Source organism: Hippopotamus amphibius, chromosome 4 (genome assembly GCF_030028045.1).
Source record: "Hippopotamus amphibius kiboko isolate mHipAmp2 chromosome 4, mHipAmp2.hap2, whole genome shotgun sequence".
NCBI lineage: Eukaryota > Metazoa > Chordata > Mammalia > Artiodactyla > Hippopotamidae > Hippopotamus > Hippopotamus amphibius.
Window position 1 is genome coordinate 120,635,435 of NC_080189.1, and position 23,022 is coordinate 120,658,456.

The following is a 23,022-nucleotide window of genomic DNA, read 5'->3' on the forward strand; positions in this document are numbered from 1 at the left end:
TAAAGAGAATGCTCAGGCCCTGATACACATTATGCTCAATACACAAGAGCCCCGTTTCCAGTTTCCCATTTTTCTAGATGTGCTTTATTTATAGAATATGCTTAATAAATATTAATTCAAAAAGATACATGCAGCGTTGTTTATAATTGCTAAGATATGGAAGCAACCTAAGTGTCCATCAACAGATGAATGGATAAAGAAGATGTGGCATATATGTACAATACAATATACTCAGCCATAAATAAGGAAGGAACATTTGCCATTTGAAGCAACATGGATGGACTTGGAGGGCATTATGCTAAATGAAATAAGTCAGAGAGAGGAAGACAAATACTGTATGATACAACTTACATGTGGAATCTAAAAAATACAACAAACTCATGAATAATACAAAAAAGAAGGCAGACTCACAGATATAGAGAACAAACTAGTTGTTACCAGTGCGGGGAGAGAGGGGGGAAGGGGTAATATAGGGAGATTAAGAAGTACAAACTATTAGGTGTAATAGAAGCTGCAAGGATATATTATACAACACAAGGAAAATAGCCAATATTTTATAATAACTGTGAATGGGGTATGACCTTTAGAAATTGTGAATCACTGTATTGTACACATGTAACATATAATATTGTACAGCAACTATACTTCAATTAAAAAATATATAATTAAAATGTATATAAAATGAATAAATGGAGTGCTATTTTAACTTTGGAAATTTGATGGTAAGATCGTAAAAGGCATGTTCTTTCAAAATCATGTTTTTCATTTTAAAAGAAACATATTTTTAAGGATATTTATCAATGGGAAAAGCATATCATTTGGAAAGGGAGAAACTGGTTTGATTGATGATGCAGCTGTAGAGAAAGGTGATCATTTTATTCCTGATGGCACACCTGTCTGGCACTGGTATTAATTGCTCCATGAAATGCCAGGAACTGACATCCGTACGGAAGACTATGTGCTGCGTCTCACCTGGCACCTGTGAGAAATAGCAGAAAATGAAAGTGTAGGTTGCTCTCTATTACCATAGTGATGTGAAATTCTAACAACTTAGGCCTGCTTGTTGTGTTTTCCCTACTGATAATTTAGAATTAAATTTTTCAAGGAAGCATATCTTCAAAACTATAGTAAATATCAAAAGCAAAAATTTGATTTACATTATAGAGATTCATGTAGCAGTATTTGTATGATTTTTTTTTAAACAAATCTGTTTTCACATCATTTCCTTATACAAGTGGCCTTTCTAGATGCTGGTCTGTATGGAAATTTGGTCCTCATGGGCTGCTAAATTTTCCAACTGAATTAGTTACTTCATTTTATATTCTTAACCAAGACAGGGGTTCAGATTATAAACAAGATGGTGAGTTGGGGTTCATTATTATTTTAGTGAGATTTACTTCCCAGTCCTTTGAGAGGATACTTAGGAGAACTTTAGTATTCTGAACTAAAAGAGGCTGTAAGAATTGTGATCTATTTTAGGACAGTAAATTTTCAAAATACGTTTCAAATGTAATTTAAAAGCTGAAGGAGCCTTAAATAGAAAATGCCATCCAGCTATTTGGTGACAGAAATTATGACAGAAATTTCTCTATCCTTGAAAATATTAGAAATCAGTGTTAGCCTGACTGATAAATTAAACCATTTTAAAAAGCATATTGGTCCTGATGCTTTCTTAAATTTACCATTTTAAAGTTCTTTCAAAACTACAAGTGATAATTTTAAGCCATTCTTCATTATCAGGCAGATTTGCTGCTGGGCGGTATGATAAAGGTAACTTCCATCTTGGTAGTCTTAAATATCCCCCAAACAGTACAGAAACAATGGTAAAATTCATATATTTTTAATAGTCTCCAACTTAACTATGGAGAGCATAGAGTTTACATTGTCTATTTAAACACTTTTATCTGACATGTTGCAACTTAGCTTCTTCTCAAGTATTTTTAGTTTTGGACACCAGCTCACATATAATTATGACTTTGCAGATTTTCACTTTCAGTTGTAATATTCACACAGAACTTAATAAAGAATTACTGTTGTCAAGTAATTCTAAATAGTGCATTGTCTTAATTATCGTCCAATTAATTACTCATTGGTTTTATGCTGCATCGTGTGTATTTACTTAAAAATAAATAATATGGAAAGTATCCTAAACATATAATTTTATGATATAAGCCCTTAATAAAACAGGCTCAGTTTTCTAACATCTTCAGTAACATTGTTAGTGTTATAATTTACCAGCAGAATTATAAAAAGATGTTTGTTTAATTCCTACTATAAGGTTCTGTATGTGAGGAGCTCAGAAGTTGCCAACAACTTGTCTTAATAGCAAGTAAAAGGCTGGAGAAACTCAAAATCAAAACTGTCCTTAGATCTGTGAGAGAGGAGAGGACATAGGACAAGCTGCTGTCCCCAAGGTTGGAGAGACAGGCAGCACATGGAGTCAGAGTTTACCAGAGCAGAGACTCACCAGCAGAAGCCATCTCAGAATCCAGTGCTAGAGTAGGAAAACCTGAGTGATATTGATGAATTACTGGAGGCTTAATATGGTACAGTGTTATTTGCAAATTACCTTGGTTTAGTTGTAGATGTATAATGTAGACTCTAGGGCAAAAAAGTGAAAAAAAAAAAGTAAGAAAAGTATAACCTATATGCTAAAAAAAGAAAAAAAAGAAATCTTATAAAATGGTCAGTTGAAATCAGAAAAAGGCAGAAAAATGGTAGAAGACAAAAATATGTACAAAGAACAAGGACAAATGGGAAACAGTAACAAATATGGTGGATATTAATCCAATTTTATCAATAATTGCTTTGCACAGCAATGGTCTAAATGCACCAATTAAAAGACAGAGCTTGTCAGAGTGGATCAAAAAATAAGACCCAACTACATGTTGTCTACAAGAAACCCACTTTGAATATAAAGATATTTGTAGATTAAAAGTAAATGTATGGAAAAATATATACCATCCTTAAACTAATTTAAAAAAAAAGCATGAGTAGCCATTTTAATTTCAGACAGCACAGACTTCAAAGGAACGTTATCAGGGATAAATAAGGGTGGTACACAACAGTAAAGGGGTCAGTTCTCCAAGAAGACATGATAATCCCTAACGTGTATACACCTAACAAAGGAATGTCGACCTATGTGACACAAAAATCTTCTAGAACTGCAAAGAGAAGAGATGAATCCACTATCATAGTTGGAGATTTCCACACCCTTCTATCAGAAATGGATAGATCCAGCAAGCAGAAAATCAATAAGGACATAGTTGGACTCAGTAGTTCTTACTCTCCTGGAAATGGAAGAACTGAAGCAACATTAACAATAAAATATTTTTACAATACCTGGAACATAGTTGGTGTTTAATGTAACTTAACATTTAATTTCTGCAAGTTATTATAATAAATTAAATCATTACAGTTTTAACCTTTTCTGTTTCACAATTTGCTTATCTCTAACGTGAGTATATGTTTTAAAAAAAACAATTACAGTGATTAATAACTTTTGCTTTAGGCAGCATTTCCCAAGCCAGACTATGTTGCAGAATAATAAACTTCCTAAATTTCTACCAAGATCTGAGAAGCAAAGGTGAGAAGAGAGAAGGAATAAATTGCATTGACCAAATAGGTGTTTGCAGGAGGAAATGTGTGTATTGCTAAAATATTTTCTCATGGATTTTGACACTGGGACCAGATTGTTGAATAAATAAACTTACATTAGCCGTGGAAATAGCTGTGTGTAACAAACTAAAATATTGTATTTTAATGTTGCTGTCAGGATACTATTGTAAAGTTTCAAATATTACATGATGAGGCAAGAATCCTGTCATTTTTTTTCAATATTTTTTAATTGAAGTATAGTTGATTTACAATGTTGCATTAATTACTGCTGTAGAGCAAAGTGATTCTGTTATACATATATACACATTTTTTAAAATATTCTTTTCCATTATAGTTTATGACAAGATATTGAATATGGTTCTCTGTGCTATACAGTAGGACCTTATTGTTTATCCATTCTCTATATAAAAGCTTACATAAGATTACTGTGTTTTTTTTCTTTTTTAAAATTTCATTTGTTTATTCAGCAAATTGAGCGATTATTTGCCAGGCCCTGGGTATATAACAATTAACAAAACTGAGCAGATTCTCTTCTTCATGACACATGCATTCTCATGAGTGAGGGGTGGGGGAAGACAAAAAATAAGTTGGTACAACATATGATGTGTTAGAAAAGTGCCCAAAATAAACAAGTGAAGCAGGACAGAATTGAGGATAGGAGATTTTAAGTACACTGGTAAGTAAGGACCCACTGAGAAGGTGATACTCAAATACAGATCTGATAGAAGTGTGTAGACAGGCCATGTGGACACTTGGGAAAGAATCCAGGCAGAGAGAGTACCAAGTTCAAAGATCCTGAAACATGAGTGTTTTATAAGAATACTGTAATTTGGGATTGCATGTTTTATCTGCTGATTTCCTTTTTCTCTCCACCATACATTGGAAACTGTTTTCCAGGTACCTCCAGTGGGTGCTGTGACTTTGAGTTTGATCTCTGTTCCTGGGATCAGGAGCAGGATGACGACCTTGACTGGAACCTGAAGTCCAGCAGCATCCCTGCTACAGGCACTGAACCAGCTGCTGATCACACCTTGGGAACTTCATCTGGTCATTACATCTTTATAAAGAGCTTGTTCTCTCAGCAGCCCATGAGAGTAGCCAGAATTTCAAGCCCAGTCATAAGCAGAAGAAGCAAAAACTGCAAGGTATGCGGAAGAAAAAAAAAAAAAAACAGAAATATGATGAACAACTTCTGATAGAGTGAAGTACAGAAAATGAAATAGCCAGGACCAGACCAAAAAAATGAGTTTGAATGTATTCAACCTGGAGTATGTGAGGAAGGCAGAGTGAAGTAGGGATGAAAGGGAAGGATTGTTTGAGCTGTTGGAAGAATTTCTCCTGTGGATGAGTTCCATAGATAAGGAATTTTGGAAACCATTGGAAAATGCCATGGTTAATATCCGTAATCATGGGCAGGACAAAAGAAGTAACATGTCAGTTGCGTCCACTCAGGGAACTTGGTACTTATTGGAATTACAGGAATTTCAACCATAAGGAAGAGAATCAAACAATGAGAAATAGTATATGGTTAAATATTTTCAAGAACTAATATTAGTCATAGTTGGCATCATGATAAAATGGTTGAAGGCATCTTCACAGAAAAGGAAAGACTGAAATTGACCCTTTAAAAAGTGGAATTTCTAGGGGCAGGGAGAAAAGATGCTTTGGCCATTATGCTGTGGAAATTTGAAGAAAACGTTTATAGCGTGTTTTACGTATAAATAGAGTTGTATGGATCTTCATGTGATGACTGTACATTTGCAAGGCCCTTCCCTTTATTTATTGCTTGCATGTTTTTATTCCCCAAAGGATTTGAGTCATCTAGGCTAGGAGCTACATTTAGTTTTACATATAAATTAAGCACTCAGAGATGACTTTGCAGAATCTTGGTTATAAGAGATTAATGCGTGAATAAATGTGCCACTTACTTATATTTATGGCAAGAAATACAATCTCCATAAGCTCTGCACACTTGTATTCTGACTGGTGTATTCCCCAGTGTCTGAGCACTGAAAGGAAAACAAATTATATCCAGAAAGTTGCCCGCGATCAAAGGTCAGGCTGGGAGACAATAGCATGATTTAAATCTTTGTTTATCTTCAAATTGCAATATTCTTGTGTATCTGTCTCCACAATAGAGAGAGCCCTAACCCCGGAAGGAGACAAGCCCTAACCCCGGAAGGAGACATTCCCTAACCCCGGAAGGAGACATGTTAAATCTTTGCCCAAAGGCTCCCCAACTGTACCTAAACTTATTACAGATGTTTGTTCCTCTGTTTTACATTGCCCAGCCTTTAATCCTACCACTGTCCCAGTCTTAATACACGTTAAGCCTTTAGTTCGTCTGAGGAGATTTTCTGTCTCATCTTAAGCTGATTTCATAGTTTAGCTCAGGAAGTAATCGCGTATCTCTTCTCTCTTCAGGCACATTTCATAGATTTTCTGCAAGAAAGTGATACGATCAGAGTTTTAGAGACATAACTCAGTCAGCAGTCCAGAATGGCTATAATGAATCATACACAATTATATTAAACTTTATTTAATTAGTTTGGCAAACATTGAGTTTTTGAAAAGCAAAGAAATGAAACTGAAATTGTATATATTTCATGTTTGTTTTAAGTAGCTTTCTAAGACTAGAACTAATTTGCAATTTTCAGAATATCTATGGGTATAGCTATAGACTCAACATATATAAAATCTGGTGTGCTGGGGTTTTATTTTCAAGAAAGTATCAAGTAATTTGAAAGACATCAAAAAAAGACTTATTAGATTTTCTTCTTAGACTTCCTCTGAGAATGTTAAGATTTTTTTTCCTACTATAGTAACTAAGGATTTCATTCATCTCTATTTTCCCCTGGTCCCAGAACTATAGTTCCCACTGTTTTAAACATCTGTGTGAGAATAATGAATTATGCCTAGGAGAAATGTCAAAAAATTAATGATGAATGGTTCATTTTATAAATATGATATAGATTGAATACAAAGCATTAAGGAAAGGTCATGCTGGGAATGATTGCATCTCTCATATATAAAAAATTGTTTATCAGGTAAGCAGAGTGACCTCCCAAATTTTCATGAAAATCCTTTCTGTCCCTTGACCTTGTGGAATACCTGCAGGCAGGAAGAATCAAATTTGAGACTTTTCTTCCTTTTGAGGGAGGGATGCAGATATAGATTGATGAGGGTAGAGATCAAACCTCTGAGTAACTGAAATTTCTAGTGAAAATGCCCGCTTAGAAGAATTCAATACTTAACAGAGTTTTATTCACTCATGTTGCCCTGTGATTAGGTTACATTGTCACCAAGTGTTCTCTGTAGAAATGGAGTGTTTAGGTGTTTGTTTGCATCTGACCCAATGGCATCACTCAGAAAATGGCCTCAAGAAGATAAAGAAGTATTTACTGTGACATAAAACATACAGCTTATGCTTTCTGTGCAAATAAGAAGACAGAACAAGACAGAATACCAGGGAAGACCATGTCTGTGACCACAAGGGCTCCAGACAGATGTATACTATGCCTGTTGGATAGTTTCCTCTCTTGCCTATTGACGATGCTCAAGAGGCTGGCCTCAGATCCTTTTCGTTTCTCACTTTGTGCCACTCTGATTTGACCAGTCCTCCCCAAAACAAGCCGCAGTGGTCTTAGAGCTCATGTTTTCTGACATTAATGGGTTAATCAACAGGAAAAAACATTTTTGGATCACAGAACAACACCTGAAGTTCAGGCATTATCCATCAGGTAGGAAATTTGCATAGAGTCACTTCACGTGGCTAACCTCTTCTTGGTGCTCTTTGAAGTATGTATTGCCTATGTTATTTAATCACATTCTTTACCCTTTAAACCCATCCATTTTTCCTTCTCTAGAGTGTAATATCCATGAGTGCTAGTTTTTCCAAAATGTCGTTTTCCTGTTTGAAGATCGCCCACCATTACTGTTTTCCCTCATTCATAAAAAAGAGACAAGACAAAGCTTAAAAACACTCTCAGTCCCTATTGTTCCTAACTCATATTATTCTTCCTCCTAGAATTTCCCCTGACTTTCTCCATCTGTGTAACAATCACTAAAAATCTGATAAACTCCATCTTGGAAACATTGAAATGTTAATCCCTGGAAATGCTTATATTAATTTTTACTTGGGGGTAAAACTCTCAAGTCTGTTCTTCTAAAGCATTGCAAGTAAAATTAAGAAATTGCTATTCTGGTGGTTTTACTGTGCATAGTAGAGCCCTGAGGATCTTATAGAACTGAAAACGTATTTCTAGTGCAAGGATGCGGTGGAATAAGCAATAAAGTACTCTGCTGTTTTGAAGAAAATGATTCAAGTTTCATGAGATTGGAAATGATATTCTTTAGTACCTGATATTTCTTAATCATGAAAAGTCTTTCGGTATAATACATCACTTTTTAATGATATTTTTATTTCTTTGACAGTAGATTTTAAGAGTTTATGAAGGAATCCTACTTTTATGTCACAGAAAGGAAATGAACTCTGCTCATTTTTTCAACCAAATTTCTATTTAATCCTTATTGTACTATTTTCCATGTTTTGCAATGTATGATTTAAGGCTGGCTTAACTTCATTCATTGGTAGAGTACTCATAGGACATACAGATCTGGTTTTCCTTCTGGAATCTGTTAAGAAAGGAGAGGACAATATGATATAATTGAAAATAAGATGAAATTAATGGTACCAATTATACATAATATTCTGATTCTTGGTTACAGATAATTTTTCATTATCACATGTATGGAAATGGCATTGGAGTGCTCACCTTGATCCAGGTATCAGTTTCAAACCAAACGAAGGTCCTACTTAACCTTACTGTAGAACAAGGCAATTTCTGGCAGCGGGAAGAACTATCCCTGTCTGGTGATGAGGACTTCCAACTCAAATTTGAAGGCAGAGTTGGGAAAGGCCACCATGGAGATATTGCACTGGATGACATTGTGCTTACAAAGAACTGCCTATCATTCCATCACTTCTTGAAAGAGGAACTCAAAGTGCCTCTTCCAACAGGTACGTTTTAATTTGCTTATTTGGTGCTTTTACCGAGTGGTAGGTGGGAAGGAAGGAAATGGAAAAGAAGTAACATAAACATCTAGTAAATCAGTGTTTTCATAAAGAGAAATCTTTTTGAATCTAAAATATTCTTTCAAGCCTTTACTCCTAAACCTGTCTTCCAACATTTTCTCCAAGCCTTAGTATATTTACCAGTTCCTGAGCTCTTAGTTTAGTCAATTTCTTATCAAATCAGTAAAATAAGACTCCTCTGTTTTCAGTCTGATTCAGAATCCAGTCCTTAATAAATATCAGTTCACTCAATAAAATATAAGAGCATCAAGAACAGACTTATTCAACTTTAATTAGATGTTACTGTGGTTACATTATTTACTTTGTTCTTTTTAGACCAATACTTTATTCATTTGAATGGTCAAGTTTATGTATTTGAATAGTTTAGATGATTATGTCCATCCATTCACCTAAAAGTTTGGGGGTAATTTGTCTAAATAATTAGATTAAAATATTGAGTTGGTAGATGTCCAGTGTAATACATACAGTGACAATGTGGTAAGAAGTGGAAATAGCAAGTAGTATTAATTACAATATATTAGAGATATGAGATGAAAATACAGTACATAGTATTAAAATGACAAAAGAACAAATTTTAGGACTTCCCTGGTGGCCCAATGGTTAAGACTCTGTACTCGCAATGTAGGGGCTACCATTTCGATCCCTGGCCTGGCAGCTAAGATCCCACATGCTGCACGATGTGACCAAAAAAAGAACAAATTTTATCAGTTGGCAATATGACATATATTAATATTTAAACCATGAATTTGGAGTAGGAGAGAGCCATTCCTTTTGTATATGAATTATATCTTGTAATTAACAAAAACAAAAGTGCTTTATAAGAAGAATGAACTAATTTGTTTGTGCTAACTTGTTACATGGTGGGTGAAATGGGGAACACTGCCATTCTGCCTTAACTTCCTCATTCATTTCAAGGGGAGTGTTTTAATTTGCTTAAGAGTAAGTGTCTAGATAAATATTTTCCCATTGACACATGGTTAAGCCAGGCTCCTTGCCTGATGTTTCCAACACTACATGGAATAGTACAGAGGAAAACAAACATTTCAAGACTGTTGAGGGATGAGTATACTTATGTGAATTTAATGTAAAAGCATTTCAGATACCTCAGACTAATCTACTTTCTTGAGAAAAACTTCACCTTCCATTCAGTGTAGGAGATTTGATGGCAGCTATACTAGCTGTTGCACAGGTCTGGCCTTTTAAATAATAAATTTTTGATTATAATAAAAAGTAATCTCATAGCATCCAAGTAGAGAGGGAATGAAAGTTTTATACTGAACCACTTTAAACTTTAATGAACAACCAATAAGTGGGATGTCAGAGGAACAAACTAATCTCATTGGGAATTTTAAATTCTTAAACCTGTGAAATCTGGAATAAAGCTTCTTAAACAAAAAATAAAGTCTTCCAAAAGGAAAATTTTTAAATATGTACAAAGTAGTACAAATTGTATATTAATTATAAAATTTAGGTTATATATTAATATCACTAGAGTTACTTGTATATCCTTATGCTATTTGAGGTATTCTATTAAATTTTTTCATTCTTATTTTTCAGAAATAAGAGAATCTGTGCTCTTAATATCTCAATTTGGTAATGGAGAACAGGAAAAATATCTCAAATAACTCTAACATTAGGTTGGATATAATAAAATGCCAAGAGAAATATATAAAACTTTATGAGGATACAAAGCAGATAAAGAAAACATTGTCAAGGGTAGCTAATTGAGACATCTGCACAGGATGGGTGGGCGTTTGGAACCACACTTGGAGCTCATAGAAAGCAAAGATCCCTTCAGTTTGCAGCACAGGGAGACCAAGTGTGAGCACAGTCAGACCATATCATGAACGGGGTAGGGAGAGCACTGTGGGCAGGGCCCAAGGCATGAGACAGAACATGGTGTTCCATTAGTCAGGGTGAAATTTGTGAATTCCTAAGAATTGCAGTTGTATTCTTGTTTAAATAGAAGCAAAAAAGAATATATACCCCCAGGATAAATGGGAAAGCACGGGTACCATGTTCTAGTGGAACAGGTACTAATTTCATAGTCTTCTGATTAGCTATGTGTTGTACAACTTCTCTGAGACTCAATTTCCTCATCTATAAGCAGAGAGAACCTATTTCTTAGGTTCTTGGGCTCTTAAAAATAAAAAGAGGTAATCACCAATATAATTTACGTAGTCTCATGTCTGGTATGTGGTAGGCATTTATTCAATAAAGATCTTATCATTTTACATTACCCTATATTTTGAGCATCTTTACCAGTATTCCTTTGATGGTATAGACCTTTACACGTAAGCCTCCGTTATTTGCACTTTATTAAGAATATATTTCTACCATGTGTTTTAGCAAAACTTTCTTTCTTGCAGAGATCACATGCATATATTTATTTTATATTATATTGTAATCACTCAATCTTATTTATTGAAAAGCTCTTCAACTCAGCATTTTTGATCCATCATGAATAATGTGTATGTGTGTGTGCATCTTTGAAATGTTTAATGTTTCTCAGTTTCTCATTACTGCAAAAACACTTAACTTGGAACTTTCACAGATTAAAGGAGGATAAATGGCATTGTGTTCCACAAGCAGTGGCTATATGCATTAAACTTTTGGAAGTGACTTTAGTTCACGCACACTTTTCATCCACATTCATGTGCGTAGGCTAACAACTTCGTCAAGGACAGCTTAAAATAGAAAAGACGAGGAGGCAAAACCCTATATATTTAGGAAGATGCAACTGAACTGAGTCTGGAATCAGTAATTCTAATCAGTCAAATAAGACCCAGAGTTTTATTAGCAAAGCTAATATTAAGTTATTATTGAGTCTCTAGAAGTTATATTTAAGAGCTTATTTCGATGGCAATTTTGTTAATTGCTAAATGATGATGGATAAAAATAATTGTTTAATGAATTTTAATAAGAAAAAGATAACCAAGATTGCTCTTCTAAGTGTCCATATGCAAATTCAGCCACTATCATATTCTCTATGTTATTGGCAGATATTTAATTAAAAATTAAGTACAATAAGGACAGGGATCAAGTCTTAATTTGTGCATGCGTGCATATACATGTGTTTTAAATCAAGATAGTAATTTCCAAATATGAGTTATACAACAATAATATTTTGGGATATAACACGAGAATCAGCTTTTGCTTAAAAAAATGTGTGTAAGGCAATGGGGGCTTAAAGAATTAACTTCTGTTTGAGGTCAAGTATTTCCTTGAAATACTTGGCAGTAATTTAAAAGGCTGGTACCTACTGATGAGAATGCTGGCATAGCAACTCAGAGTCCTGACTTATGGAAATCTGGCTGATTATACTTGGCTTTATAATTTAGTGAACCCTGTACACACTGTTTAGTGCAGAGTGCATGTGTTTGAAGTTTAAAGAGATGAATCTGGACTTTTGTACTGCTTACTACCTGTGAAATGTCACCCGATCCACTTAACCTCTCTAACTCTTATCTTTCTTATCTATAAAGATGGGGCTATTGGAATCTACTTCTGAGTGATTTGAAAAATAATTGAGATAATAATATATAGTATGTTTTAAACAATCATTGGCATACAGTCAGTGTGTTATCTCCCTTTTTTCTGCCAGTCCTCTTCCCTGCTGGAGAGATTATGAAATTAAAGTGTGTGTAAATTGAAATTCTTAAAAGCATGTTTTATACTTGCTATTTTTCCTTCATTGTGTTCCATTCATTGCTTAAAGCAAAGGTTCAGACCTCCTCTTCCCCTCCTATTCCCTTCAAAGAATTTGCTCTCACGGAAGAACTGGCTTTGAAGAGGTAGGTTTAAAAAAAAATTAAAGAGGTCTTATAATATCTTAGTAGTGAAGGATTCACTACTAAGTTTGTTCATGTGTACATGTAATGTTAGTCTAAGGAAGACTCAAAACACCAGCTAATCAAAATGATAGGCATTATTGGCTTGAAAGGGTTTATGGCTCTTATAAATGTAGGGATGAAACATAATACCTTTATTGGTGTTCCACTGTGCTTCATTTGCAGTTTTAGAACTTAGTTGGGGTTAGATGGGTAGATGTGTGATACGTTATAATTTTTCACACTCATGTAATGGGAAATTGGTTATGGATTTAGCATTTCAAAACAAAACATCTGAATATCTATGTAGGAAGCAGCTATACTTTAAGTTTTCAAGGGAACATGATGGTAGATACATTTGTGTAGCACTTGGACTTGTGAGAGCTCAGATTTGAATGGCCAGGGATGGACTGGGACTTCTAAGGTCTGAAAGCTGTATTTCTTCTGCACTACCTTCTGAAAAACTACCTGTCTCATGTTCCTGGATATAATAATTAGTAGCCTAACTAACTCTACAGCCTCTCCTTTCTCCTTTAATGTAGTAAACTTTTCTGGAACTCTTTTGCTTTTTTATATATTTGTTCCAAAGAGAGCTAAAATTTCCTCACTATGGTAGCAAGGTGCCTGTCCAGCCCTCTTTCTTGTGCTGCAAATCTCCCTATTGCTAGTGATGACTATATTTTCCGAATTTTCCTTCTTCTAATTTCAGATGTAATAGAACAGATATTGTATAAAGTTCTATACAACTTGTATAAAGAACATTCCTGAAAATGCTAGCCAATATTTTTAGAGTATTTAAAGTTATGGTTTTATTTATTGTTTTATTTTTTATTTTTTAGATTCCACATATAAGTGATATCATACAGTATTTATCTTTCTCTATCTGACTCATTTCACTTAGCATGATGCCCTCCATGTTCATCCATGTTGCTACAAACGGCAGAATTCCATTCTTTTTTAAGGCTGAGTAGTATTTCAGTGTGTGTGTTTGTGTGTGTGTGTTTAAAAAATAAAACAAACTGGTGAATATATAAAAAAAAAGAAAAGAAAAGAAACAGACTTACAGACACAGAGAACAGCTGGTGGTTACCAAAGGGGAGAGGCTGGGGGGAGAGACAAGATAGGGATAAAGAATTGAGGTACAAACTATTATTTATAAAATAAATAAGCTACAGGGATATATTGTATAACACAGGGAATCTAGCCAATATTTTATAACAATTATAAATGAACTATAACCTTTAAAAATTGTGAATCACTATATTGTACACCTGAAATTTATATAATGTGGTACCTCAACTATACCTCAGTAAAAAAAGAAAGAAAAAATAATAAAATTAATTTTGATAAGAAGTTTTATAAATATTTATCCAGCAGTTTCTCCTTCATTACTTATGAGGGAGAAGCTGCTGAATAAAATTTAAATAAATGAGATCATTATGTCTTATTTAAAAATCTTAGAATGTTTTAGCATCAAGTAGTAATAATGAAGTGTTAATAATGTTGCATATTGTTGATTATAATGCATATTAATATTGGCATAAGATCCATTTTTAAATTCTCTTTATTTGGTAAGTAACTAGTGAGTTTTCATTAAAGTTCATTCTTTCATAAAGCTTTACTACAGTATGATTATTATACAGGTTAACTATATAAAAGTAAGCACTGCTGTCTAAACAAGGTGTCATTTTTTTAATGAATCACACAAGATTGAAGCTGTGGTAGTCTGCTATTCTGAAATAGCCATTTTATTTTTCTTCTTGTAGTATATAAAATATCCCTATATTTAGATAGGCACATGGCTAAACATTTCACTGCTGCAATAAATGAAAAAACATGTTATTTCCATAGATTGAAAGATTCAATAATGTATTGTAATTTTATGGTAAGGGCATTTAATATTTTTATGCTTTGAAAAGTATAATTTTTGTAAATTGTATCTTTAAATTTTTGTTTTCTATTTGCTGTTGCTGTGTTATAGAAAAGCAATTGATTTTCAAAATATTAACTTTATATATGTTAAGGATCAACATATATTTAAGTAATCTTTAATTTTTCTTGGTAGTATTTTGTAGTTTTTAATGGAAAGAGCATTATTATATAATATTTTAAATGCTAAAGGCAAATGATATTTTCAAAAATAGTCTCTTAAAATTTTATTTTCTCTTTGTTTTTGTTACTGGCAACAAATATAGTTGCCTTTTATATGTTAACCACATAAAAGGCAAATTATCAACCCATCTTAATCCGAAAAAAAACCCTATATTTCTCAATTTCCCTTGTAGTGGGTGTGGACCACATGACTCAATTTTAGCCAGTGGAACCTGAGCAGATACTGCATTCACCCTATAGGTCATTACAATTAAAAAGAAGAGACATTCCCTCCATTTCCTATCTCTTCTCCCCACTGGCTAGAATGTGGACGTGATGGCAGGAGCTAAAGTTCTGATCTTAGTTCATGAGGTTGAATAATTGCCCCTTTAGCAAGCAATAAATAGAAGGAGTCTGGTGCCCCAAACAACAGAGAGATAGGATATCAGCCCATGGTTGTTTAGCTCACCTTATTAAGTGAAAGGGGAGAAAAACTCTCACTTTGTCACTGTTATCTTGTGGTTTGGAACAGCAGCCAAGTGTATTTCTTAATAAAGGGACTTATTATTTTCAGTTGTTACATGCTATGTAATTATGATGTTTGTTTGTCCCTAGTTACTCTTAGAAGATCTCTAGTTTTCTACCTGTCACCAAGAAAGATGTTCTGTGATCTCTGTGTTGGCAGTTGGTCTCTTGGGAGTCAATTCTGGGAGTCATTCCTGTGAGATCTCACTACACATCACTCCTCCAACTATTTCAACAGTTTTTCAGATAGACAGTTCTCTTCATCAAATCACCTTCTGTTTAAATATTTAGCATGATTTGTGTTAACTGCTTTTAAATGCTGACTAATCTTAGTGTTTGGTACCAAAGGTTTGATTTTATTGTTTGGATCACTTGTATGAATTTTCTAAATGTGCCATTCTGATTCTAATGATTCCACTTCTATCCAGCCAGTGTGCCAAATGTCACTTAAAAAACCTTGCTTGCCAGGTTTGATTTCAACCTGTTATAATTCTGCAATCTGCCAAGTCAAACTCTGTGTCTGATTTTTGCCTACATCAGCCTCGTGCCTACAGGCAAAAAGAAATCTCTTTACGGTCATCGTAGCAACACCCTGAATCTCTAACCAAGCCTTAAACCAGAGATTGAAAGTTCTGAGCCAATTATTTCCTTTTATAAACTCTCTGGATATAACCTCCAATGTAGCCAGTTTACTCCAATAATACCCAAATTTCTTCTGCATTTCACATTGTCGTATGGAAACTACCACTTGGATTTCTACACTTTTGCTTTTAATGGACACTTGTTTTAGGTAACAGCAGGTAATATTTAAATGAGTACAGTGGAGTACTAGTAATAAATTTCTTCTAATGGTAACAGATCCTCACTTCTTCCAAATCTGATAAGATTGTGTAAATAATACAGATAAACACAGACAATGAAAATTTAGTATAATGAGGTTGTTTGAGCAAGGACTTGAAGGAGGCTTGGGAATTAGCCAGATATCAAAGGGCATTCCAAGAATAGGAAAGGGAATGTCCCCAGGACAGAGCATGCCTGACATGTATGAAAAGAGGCCAGTGTAGCTGGAGAGGAATTAGAGTGGAAGAGGTAGTGGGATAGGAGGTCAGAGAGGTAATGGAGAGGTAGGTTTTGTGGGTTATGGTAAAGACTTTGGCTTTTACTCTGAATGAAATAAAGAGCCATGCAACATATTAAAAAGAGTGACATGATTTGACTTCCATTTAGAAAATATCACTTTGGCTGTAGAGTATAGTTTGGAGGGTCATCAGCCTTGAAAACATAGAGTTTCTTTACAAATTGAATCATAGGGCATGATGGAAAGAACTGGGAAGGGAAACAGAAAGAAAAAAAAAAGAGTATAGGAGAAGGAAGGAAAACCCAGTGTTTGTATAAGAGAATAAGAAAGGATCGGGACCTGGTAATCACTTCTTTTTGGTTAAAGTGTTAGGATCATAACGGAAGTCAGGAATGGAATTATCTAAAGAGAATGTTCTTGAACCTTGAACTGGTAGCACCTTACACTGTATTTATTGAATAGCTACTGAAATGATTTAAATTTTAGTACCTGATATACCAGTTTATAATGATTATCTCATTTCCTGTTAAATGACTGGTAATAGTGATATTGTTACATAATTCTCAAAAATATGTTTTTGTATCTTAAATATTTTCCTTTGCATTTACAATTTGGTTCTTAGGAACTCTAAAACAAAACACTACATTTGTATTCTCTTAAATAATATATGTGTTTATATTTCTCATAAACTTGATCCTTACGGAAATATTTATATTATAAGCAAAGTTAGAAATTACAACGTTATTGGCATTATCTTGTTTGTCAAGCTAAAATTAAACTGTTTTTACTGTTTGAGCCCCTAAAGTATATTCTGGTTAAATAAAAGCCAAGAAAGGTTGTATGATAAGCGATTTTAATGGTTGAGTGTAAGTGAAACAATACAGGTTACATTTCTCATGGAAGAAAAATATGATTGTGTGAAATCGAATATATTTTATGTCCTAATGAACTTAATATGTTGGAAAATTTCAGCTTCATTTGAAATGCCAATTGGCTGTACCCTACTAATGTAGTAGAGGAGAGAGATGCAGCTTAATTTTTAACTATATCATTGTTCCAAGAACATGTCCTTTATTCAATTTAGGATTTTTTTCCACATAAATTATTTCTATTGGTTTTTGGAAAGAATATTGTGAATTAGAATATCTGAGTGCTATTATTTTAACTGATATTTGATCTTATTATTGCACATTGACTGCTTCAACAGACATATGGATAATCAAAATAAAATTATCTAATCAGTGTCATTTAAAAGCCCCAAATTGTTGATATAAAATTTTTTAAGATATACATGTTCTCTCTTTGAAATCTTTTTTACATAAAAAGATTTTAGTAAAGGAAAAAGGCATAAAATTTTTAGATCCATTTTTCTTATTTGTTTCTATTTACATCTCTGATCTTCCTTCTGAGCTTATTTCATTGCTCCTTGAAACATATCTATAAGATCCTTTAGTGACCGTCTTTTGATATTAAATTCTAATTAGATTAAATGTTTTAATTTCAACATAAATGTTTGAAAGATCATTGCACTGGATATCCAGGTTTAGTTTGGCCATTGTTTTCTGTTAGATATTTATTTAGTTTTAATTTTTATTGTGGTGAAAAATATGTAACATAAAATTTAGCATTTTAACTATTTTTAGGTGTACTGTTTTGTGACATTAAGCACATTCACATTGCTGTGTAATGATCACTCCATCTCCAGGACTGTTTATCATCTCAAACTGAAATGCTATAAACATAAAACAATACCTTCCCATTTACCCATGTTCCCAGCCCCTGGTAACCACCATTCTGCTTCCTATCTCTATGAATTTTATTTCTCTAGGTACCTCTTGTAAGGGGAATCATACCATATTTTAAAATATTATTTTTGAAACTAACCTACTCTTCATAGGAATCAAATAATAAATTACTAGCACAAGTAACTATTCTGACCACTTTTAAAATTGTATTATGATTAACATGCAATTTTATATTAGTTTCAGGTGTACAATAAAACTAATGTAATTCAATATTTTTATACATTGTGAAATGATTACCACAATAAGTCTAGTTACCATCTGTCACTATACAAAGTTGTTAATATTATTATTGAATATATTCCCTATGCTGTGCATTATATCACCATAAGTTATAGCTGGAAGTTTGTATATCTTAATCCCCTTCACCTGTTCCATCCTTTGGCCCAACCCACACCCCTCTGGCAACCACCAATTTGTTCTCTGTGTCTATCAGTTTCTTTCTGTTGTTTTTTTTGTTCGTTTCTTTTGGTTTTTTAGATTCTGCATATAAGTAAAATCATATAGCATTTGTTTTTCTCTTTCTTTCTTATTTTACTTAATACCCTTCAGGTCTATCCATGCTGCTACAAATGGCAACATTTCATTTTTTTTTAATGGCTGAGTCATAGTCACAATTTCCTGTTTTTGAATGTATTTTTTATTTGTTGGCTGCACTGGGTCTTCATTGCTGCGTGCAGGCTTTCTGTAGTTGTGGAGAGCGGGGGCTACTCATTGTTGCAGTGCGTGGGCTTCTTATTGCGATGGCTTCTCTTGTTGTGGAGCACGGAATCTAGGCACGCAGGCTTCAGTAGTTACAGCACGTGGGCTCAATAGTTGTGGCCTGTGGGCTCTAGAGCACAGGCTCAGTAGTTGTGGCACATGGGATTAGTTGCTCTGAGGCATGTGGGATCTTCCCAGACCAGGGCTTGAATCTGTGTCCCCTGCATTGGCAGGCAGATTCTTAACCACTGCATCACCAGGGAAGCCCCTCCTTTTTTTAAAAAAAAGAAGCTTTATTATTTTATTTTATATTTCATTTCATTTCATTTCAGTTTTTTGGCTGCACCACATGACTTGTGGAATCTTAGTTCCCCAACCAGGAGTTGAACCCAGGCCCTCAGCAGTGAGAGCATGGAGTCCTAACCACTGGACTGCCAGGGAATTCTTTTTTTTTTTTTTTTTTTTAATTCATTCAGTGATTTTTTTTTTATTTATTATTTTTTGGGGGGTACACCAAGTTCAATCATCTGTTTTTATACACATATCCCTGTATTCCCTCCCTTCCTTGACTCCCCCCCAGGGAATTCTTTTATTCACAATTTCTTTATCCATTCATCTATTGATAGACACTTAGGTTGCTTCCATATTTTGGTTATCGTAAGTAGTGCTGCAATAAATAAAGGGGTACATGTATCTTTTTGAATTAGTGTTTTTGTTTTTTCCACATAAATACACAGAAATGAAATTTCTGGGTTGCTTGGTAGTTTTATTTTTAAATTTTTAGGGATCTCCCTACTATTTTCCATAGTGGCTACACCAGTTTACATTCTCACCAACAGTGCACAAAGATTCCATTTCCTTCACATCCTCACCAGCACTTGTTGTGTCTTGCCTTTTTGATAATAGCCATTCTGACAGATGTGAAGTGATATCTTGTGTTTTTTAATTGTATTTCCCTGATGATTGGTGATATTGAGCATGTTTCCATGTGCCTGTTGGCCATGTGTATTCTTCTTTGGAAAAATGTCTGTCAAGTTTCTTTGCCCAGTTTGTAATCAATTTCTTTGTTTTTGTTTTTTATATTGAGTAGTATGAGTTCTTTATATATTTTGGCTATCAACCCTTTATCCAACATATCATTTGCAAATACCCTCTTCCATTCAGAAGGTGGCATTTTTGTTTTGCTGGTGGTTTCCTTTGCTATGCAAAAGCTTTTTAGTTTGATGTAGTCCTATTTGTTTATTTTTGCTTTTGTTTCCCTTACCTGAGGAGACAGATCAAAAAAAAAAAATTGCTAAGACCAATGTCTAGGAGATTATTGCTGATGTTTTCTTCTATGAGTTCTACAATTTAAGGTGTTCCATTTAAGTTTTTAATCCATTTTGAGCTTATTTTTTGTATGTGGTGTAAGAAAGTGGTCCAGTTTTATTCTTTTGCATGTAGCTCTCCAGTTTTTGAAGAGACTGTCTTTTCACCATTGTGTATTTTTGCCTCCTTTGGTATAGATTAATTGACCGTATGAGCATGGGTTTATTTCTGGGCTCTCTCTTCCATTTCGTCCATCTATGCATCTGTTTTTATGCTAGTACCACACTGTTTTGATTACTGTAGTTTTGTAGGATAGTTTCAAGTCTGATAGTATGATACCTCCGTCTTTGGTTTACTTTATCAAGATTGCTTTGATTATTCAGAGTCTTGTGGTTCTGTACAAATTTTAGGTTTATTTTCTCTAGTTCTTTGAAAAATGTTATTGGTATTTTGATCGGGATTGCATTCAATTTGTAGATTGCTTTGGGTAGTATGGATTTTTTTAACAATATTGATACTTCCAATCCATGAGCACTGTATATGTTTCCATTTATTTGTGCCATCTTCAGTTTCTTTCCTGACTGTTTTATAGTTTTCATAGTACAGTCTTTCCTAGGCATTTTATTCTTTTTGATGCAATTATAAATGGGATTTTTTTTCTCTTTTGATATGTCATTACTAATGTATAGAAATGCAACAAATTTCTGTATGTTAATTTTGTATTCTACAACATTAGTGAATTCATTTATTAGTTCTAATAGTTTTTTGCTGAAGTATTTTGGGGTTTACTATATATGGCATCATGCCATCTGCAAATAGTGACAGTTTTACTTCTTTTCAATTTGGATGCCTTTTTTTTTTCTTCTTGCCTAATTGCTGTGGCTAGAACTTCCAATACTGTGTTGAATAAAAGTGGTCAAGAGTGGGCATCCTTGTGTTGTTTCTGATTTTAGACAAAAACTTTCTGCTTTTCACTGAGTGTCATGTTAATTGTGGGTGTATCATATATGGTCTTTATTGTGTTGATGTACATTCCCTCTATATCCACTTTGCTCAGAGTTTTTATCATTAATGAATGTTGAATTTTGTCAAATGTTTTTTCTGTGTCTATTGAGATGATCGTATGATTTCTATCCTTTGTTTTTTTAATGTGTTGTATCACGTTGATTGATTTGTGGATGTGAAACCATCCTTTGTAGCTTAGTTGTATAGATCTTGTCCACTTAAAAAAAATTCTCCAAAAAAAATCTCCAACTTTTAAATGTTTTAGTGCTATTGTTAGTGGTAATGTTTTATTTTATCTTATTTTACAGAGGTTCATTGCTAATTTATAACATTATAATTGATTTTTGTATGATAAATTTATATCTTTGCAGAACTGACATATTCATTCTAATAGTAGCCTTTTCATAAGTTCTTTGTGACTTCAAATCATGCAACGTGATAAAAGACAGTATTACTGTCACGTCTTTTGAATTTTGTCACATGTTCTTTCTGAATCTGTGAAGAAGAAAATCATATAATATTTCCCCTTTAATATCTAACTGCAATTATTACATTAACTGCTTTTCAAATCTTGAACAAGCCAAGCCTTGTATTCTTAGAATTAAATCCACTTGATTACAATATGTTATCCTGTCTACATATTGCTAGATTTTAGCTGATAATTTTTTTTTAGTATCTTTGCATTGGTATTAATGAAAAGTGTTGCTCTGTAACTTCCTTTTTTGGTAATTTTTCTTATAATGACCTTATATTTCATAGTATAGGTATCACATATATTTAAAGATTTACTTGGTATTTTCTCTCACAGAAATTTAAGTTGCTTTTTTTAAATTGCTTTAAAAGCATATTTTAAATTGCCTTTTTTTAAAACTGCCTGTCACATAGTAGAAGCTCAGTAATTATTTCCTAAATAGAGTAATGAGAAAGGCAAAGGGAATTCTCACAGCTGTGGGTATGCAGAAGGTCCACAAGGCAGTCAACCAAGATCAGGAGGCATAAATTGCAAATCAGTATCTTCAAGAAAACATACAAGTGGACAATTACTTCATAGATTTGACTCTATTTAGAGGAATTTTATACCTACTTTATATAATCAAGTGAAAGAAAAATAGTAAAGTACAGGAAAAATAATGTGTTTAAGGACTTTACTGTGTTATAAATGTAAATATACATATGTGATTAAGTCAAGAACAGTATTTGTATAGTTATAATAACATGAACACTAAGTATGAATTTAACAAAAAATTATAACAATTCATGAATATACGTGGGGAGAGAAGGGTATGTGTTGGAGAAGGGAGTAGCATGACTTGTATTCTCATCCCCCATAGGATAAAGGCAATAAATTTTACCCAAAATTGAAAAATCAAGGAATAACATTATAAATATCTTATTTAGACACATCAGAAAATACCAGACAAAATAGATAAAAGAGTTAAAAATGAATGTATCCAAAGTAAGGCAATGTAGTGAGTGTGGGATGAAACATGGGCTATTTGAAGTGGTCCTCAACTTTTAAAACTCTGTGTATCATTTGAGTAAACATTACAAGTAACTTAAAGGACATTTTATCTGGATAAGAGAGGTTATATATGATGAATAGAGAAGATTGTTCTAGTTATTTAAAAGATCATTAGGTCTCTCAAGACTGGAATTACCAGTGAAACCGTATGTTTTTCACTGTGGTTCTAGTCTTCATAGATGGTCTATAGTAAGATCAGTGCTGGTGATGAAAGAATATGCTTGTGAATTAAAGTCCTGTGGCCAAATGCTTACTCTCAAGTGGACTTTTAAAGATTAAAAATGTTAGAAAAGGTGAATTTACACTTTGGGGGAAAAAAAATAAGCCATTGCTGAAATTTATGTTATTTCAACAGAAAAGAAAGATAAAAGTTGATCTTGACTTTTTCCAGAAGGTCTACTTCTTGCATTTTAGTATATTCTAAACATACACCAAAAGAGAATGAC

The 23,022-nt window shown here is 33.5% G+C and overlaps 1 protein-coding gene across 1 annotated transcript in view; it reads left to right on the forward strand.

Annotated features, from left to right (window-relative positions):
* MALRD1 (MAM and LDL receptor class A domain containing 1) overlaps positions 1-23,022 on the forward strand; it is a 578,637-nt gene that overhangs the window by 237,272 nt on the left and 318,343 nt on the right. Inside the window, exons 26-27 of the mRNA XM_057732597.1 lie at positions 4,516-4,763; positions 8,347-8,638. Of these exons, the coding sequence (XP_057588580.1) occupies positions 4,516-4,763; positions 8,347-8,638 (540 nt within the window). The remainder of the gene's footprint in view (positions 1-4,515; positions 4,764-8,346; positions 8,639-23,022) is intronic.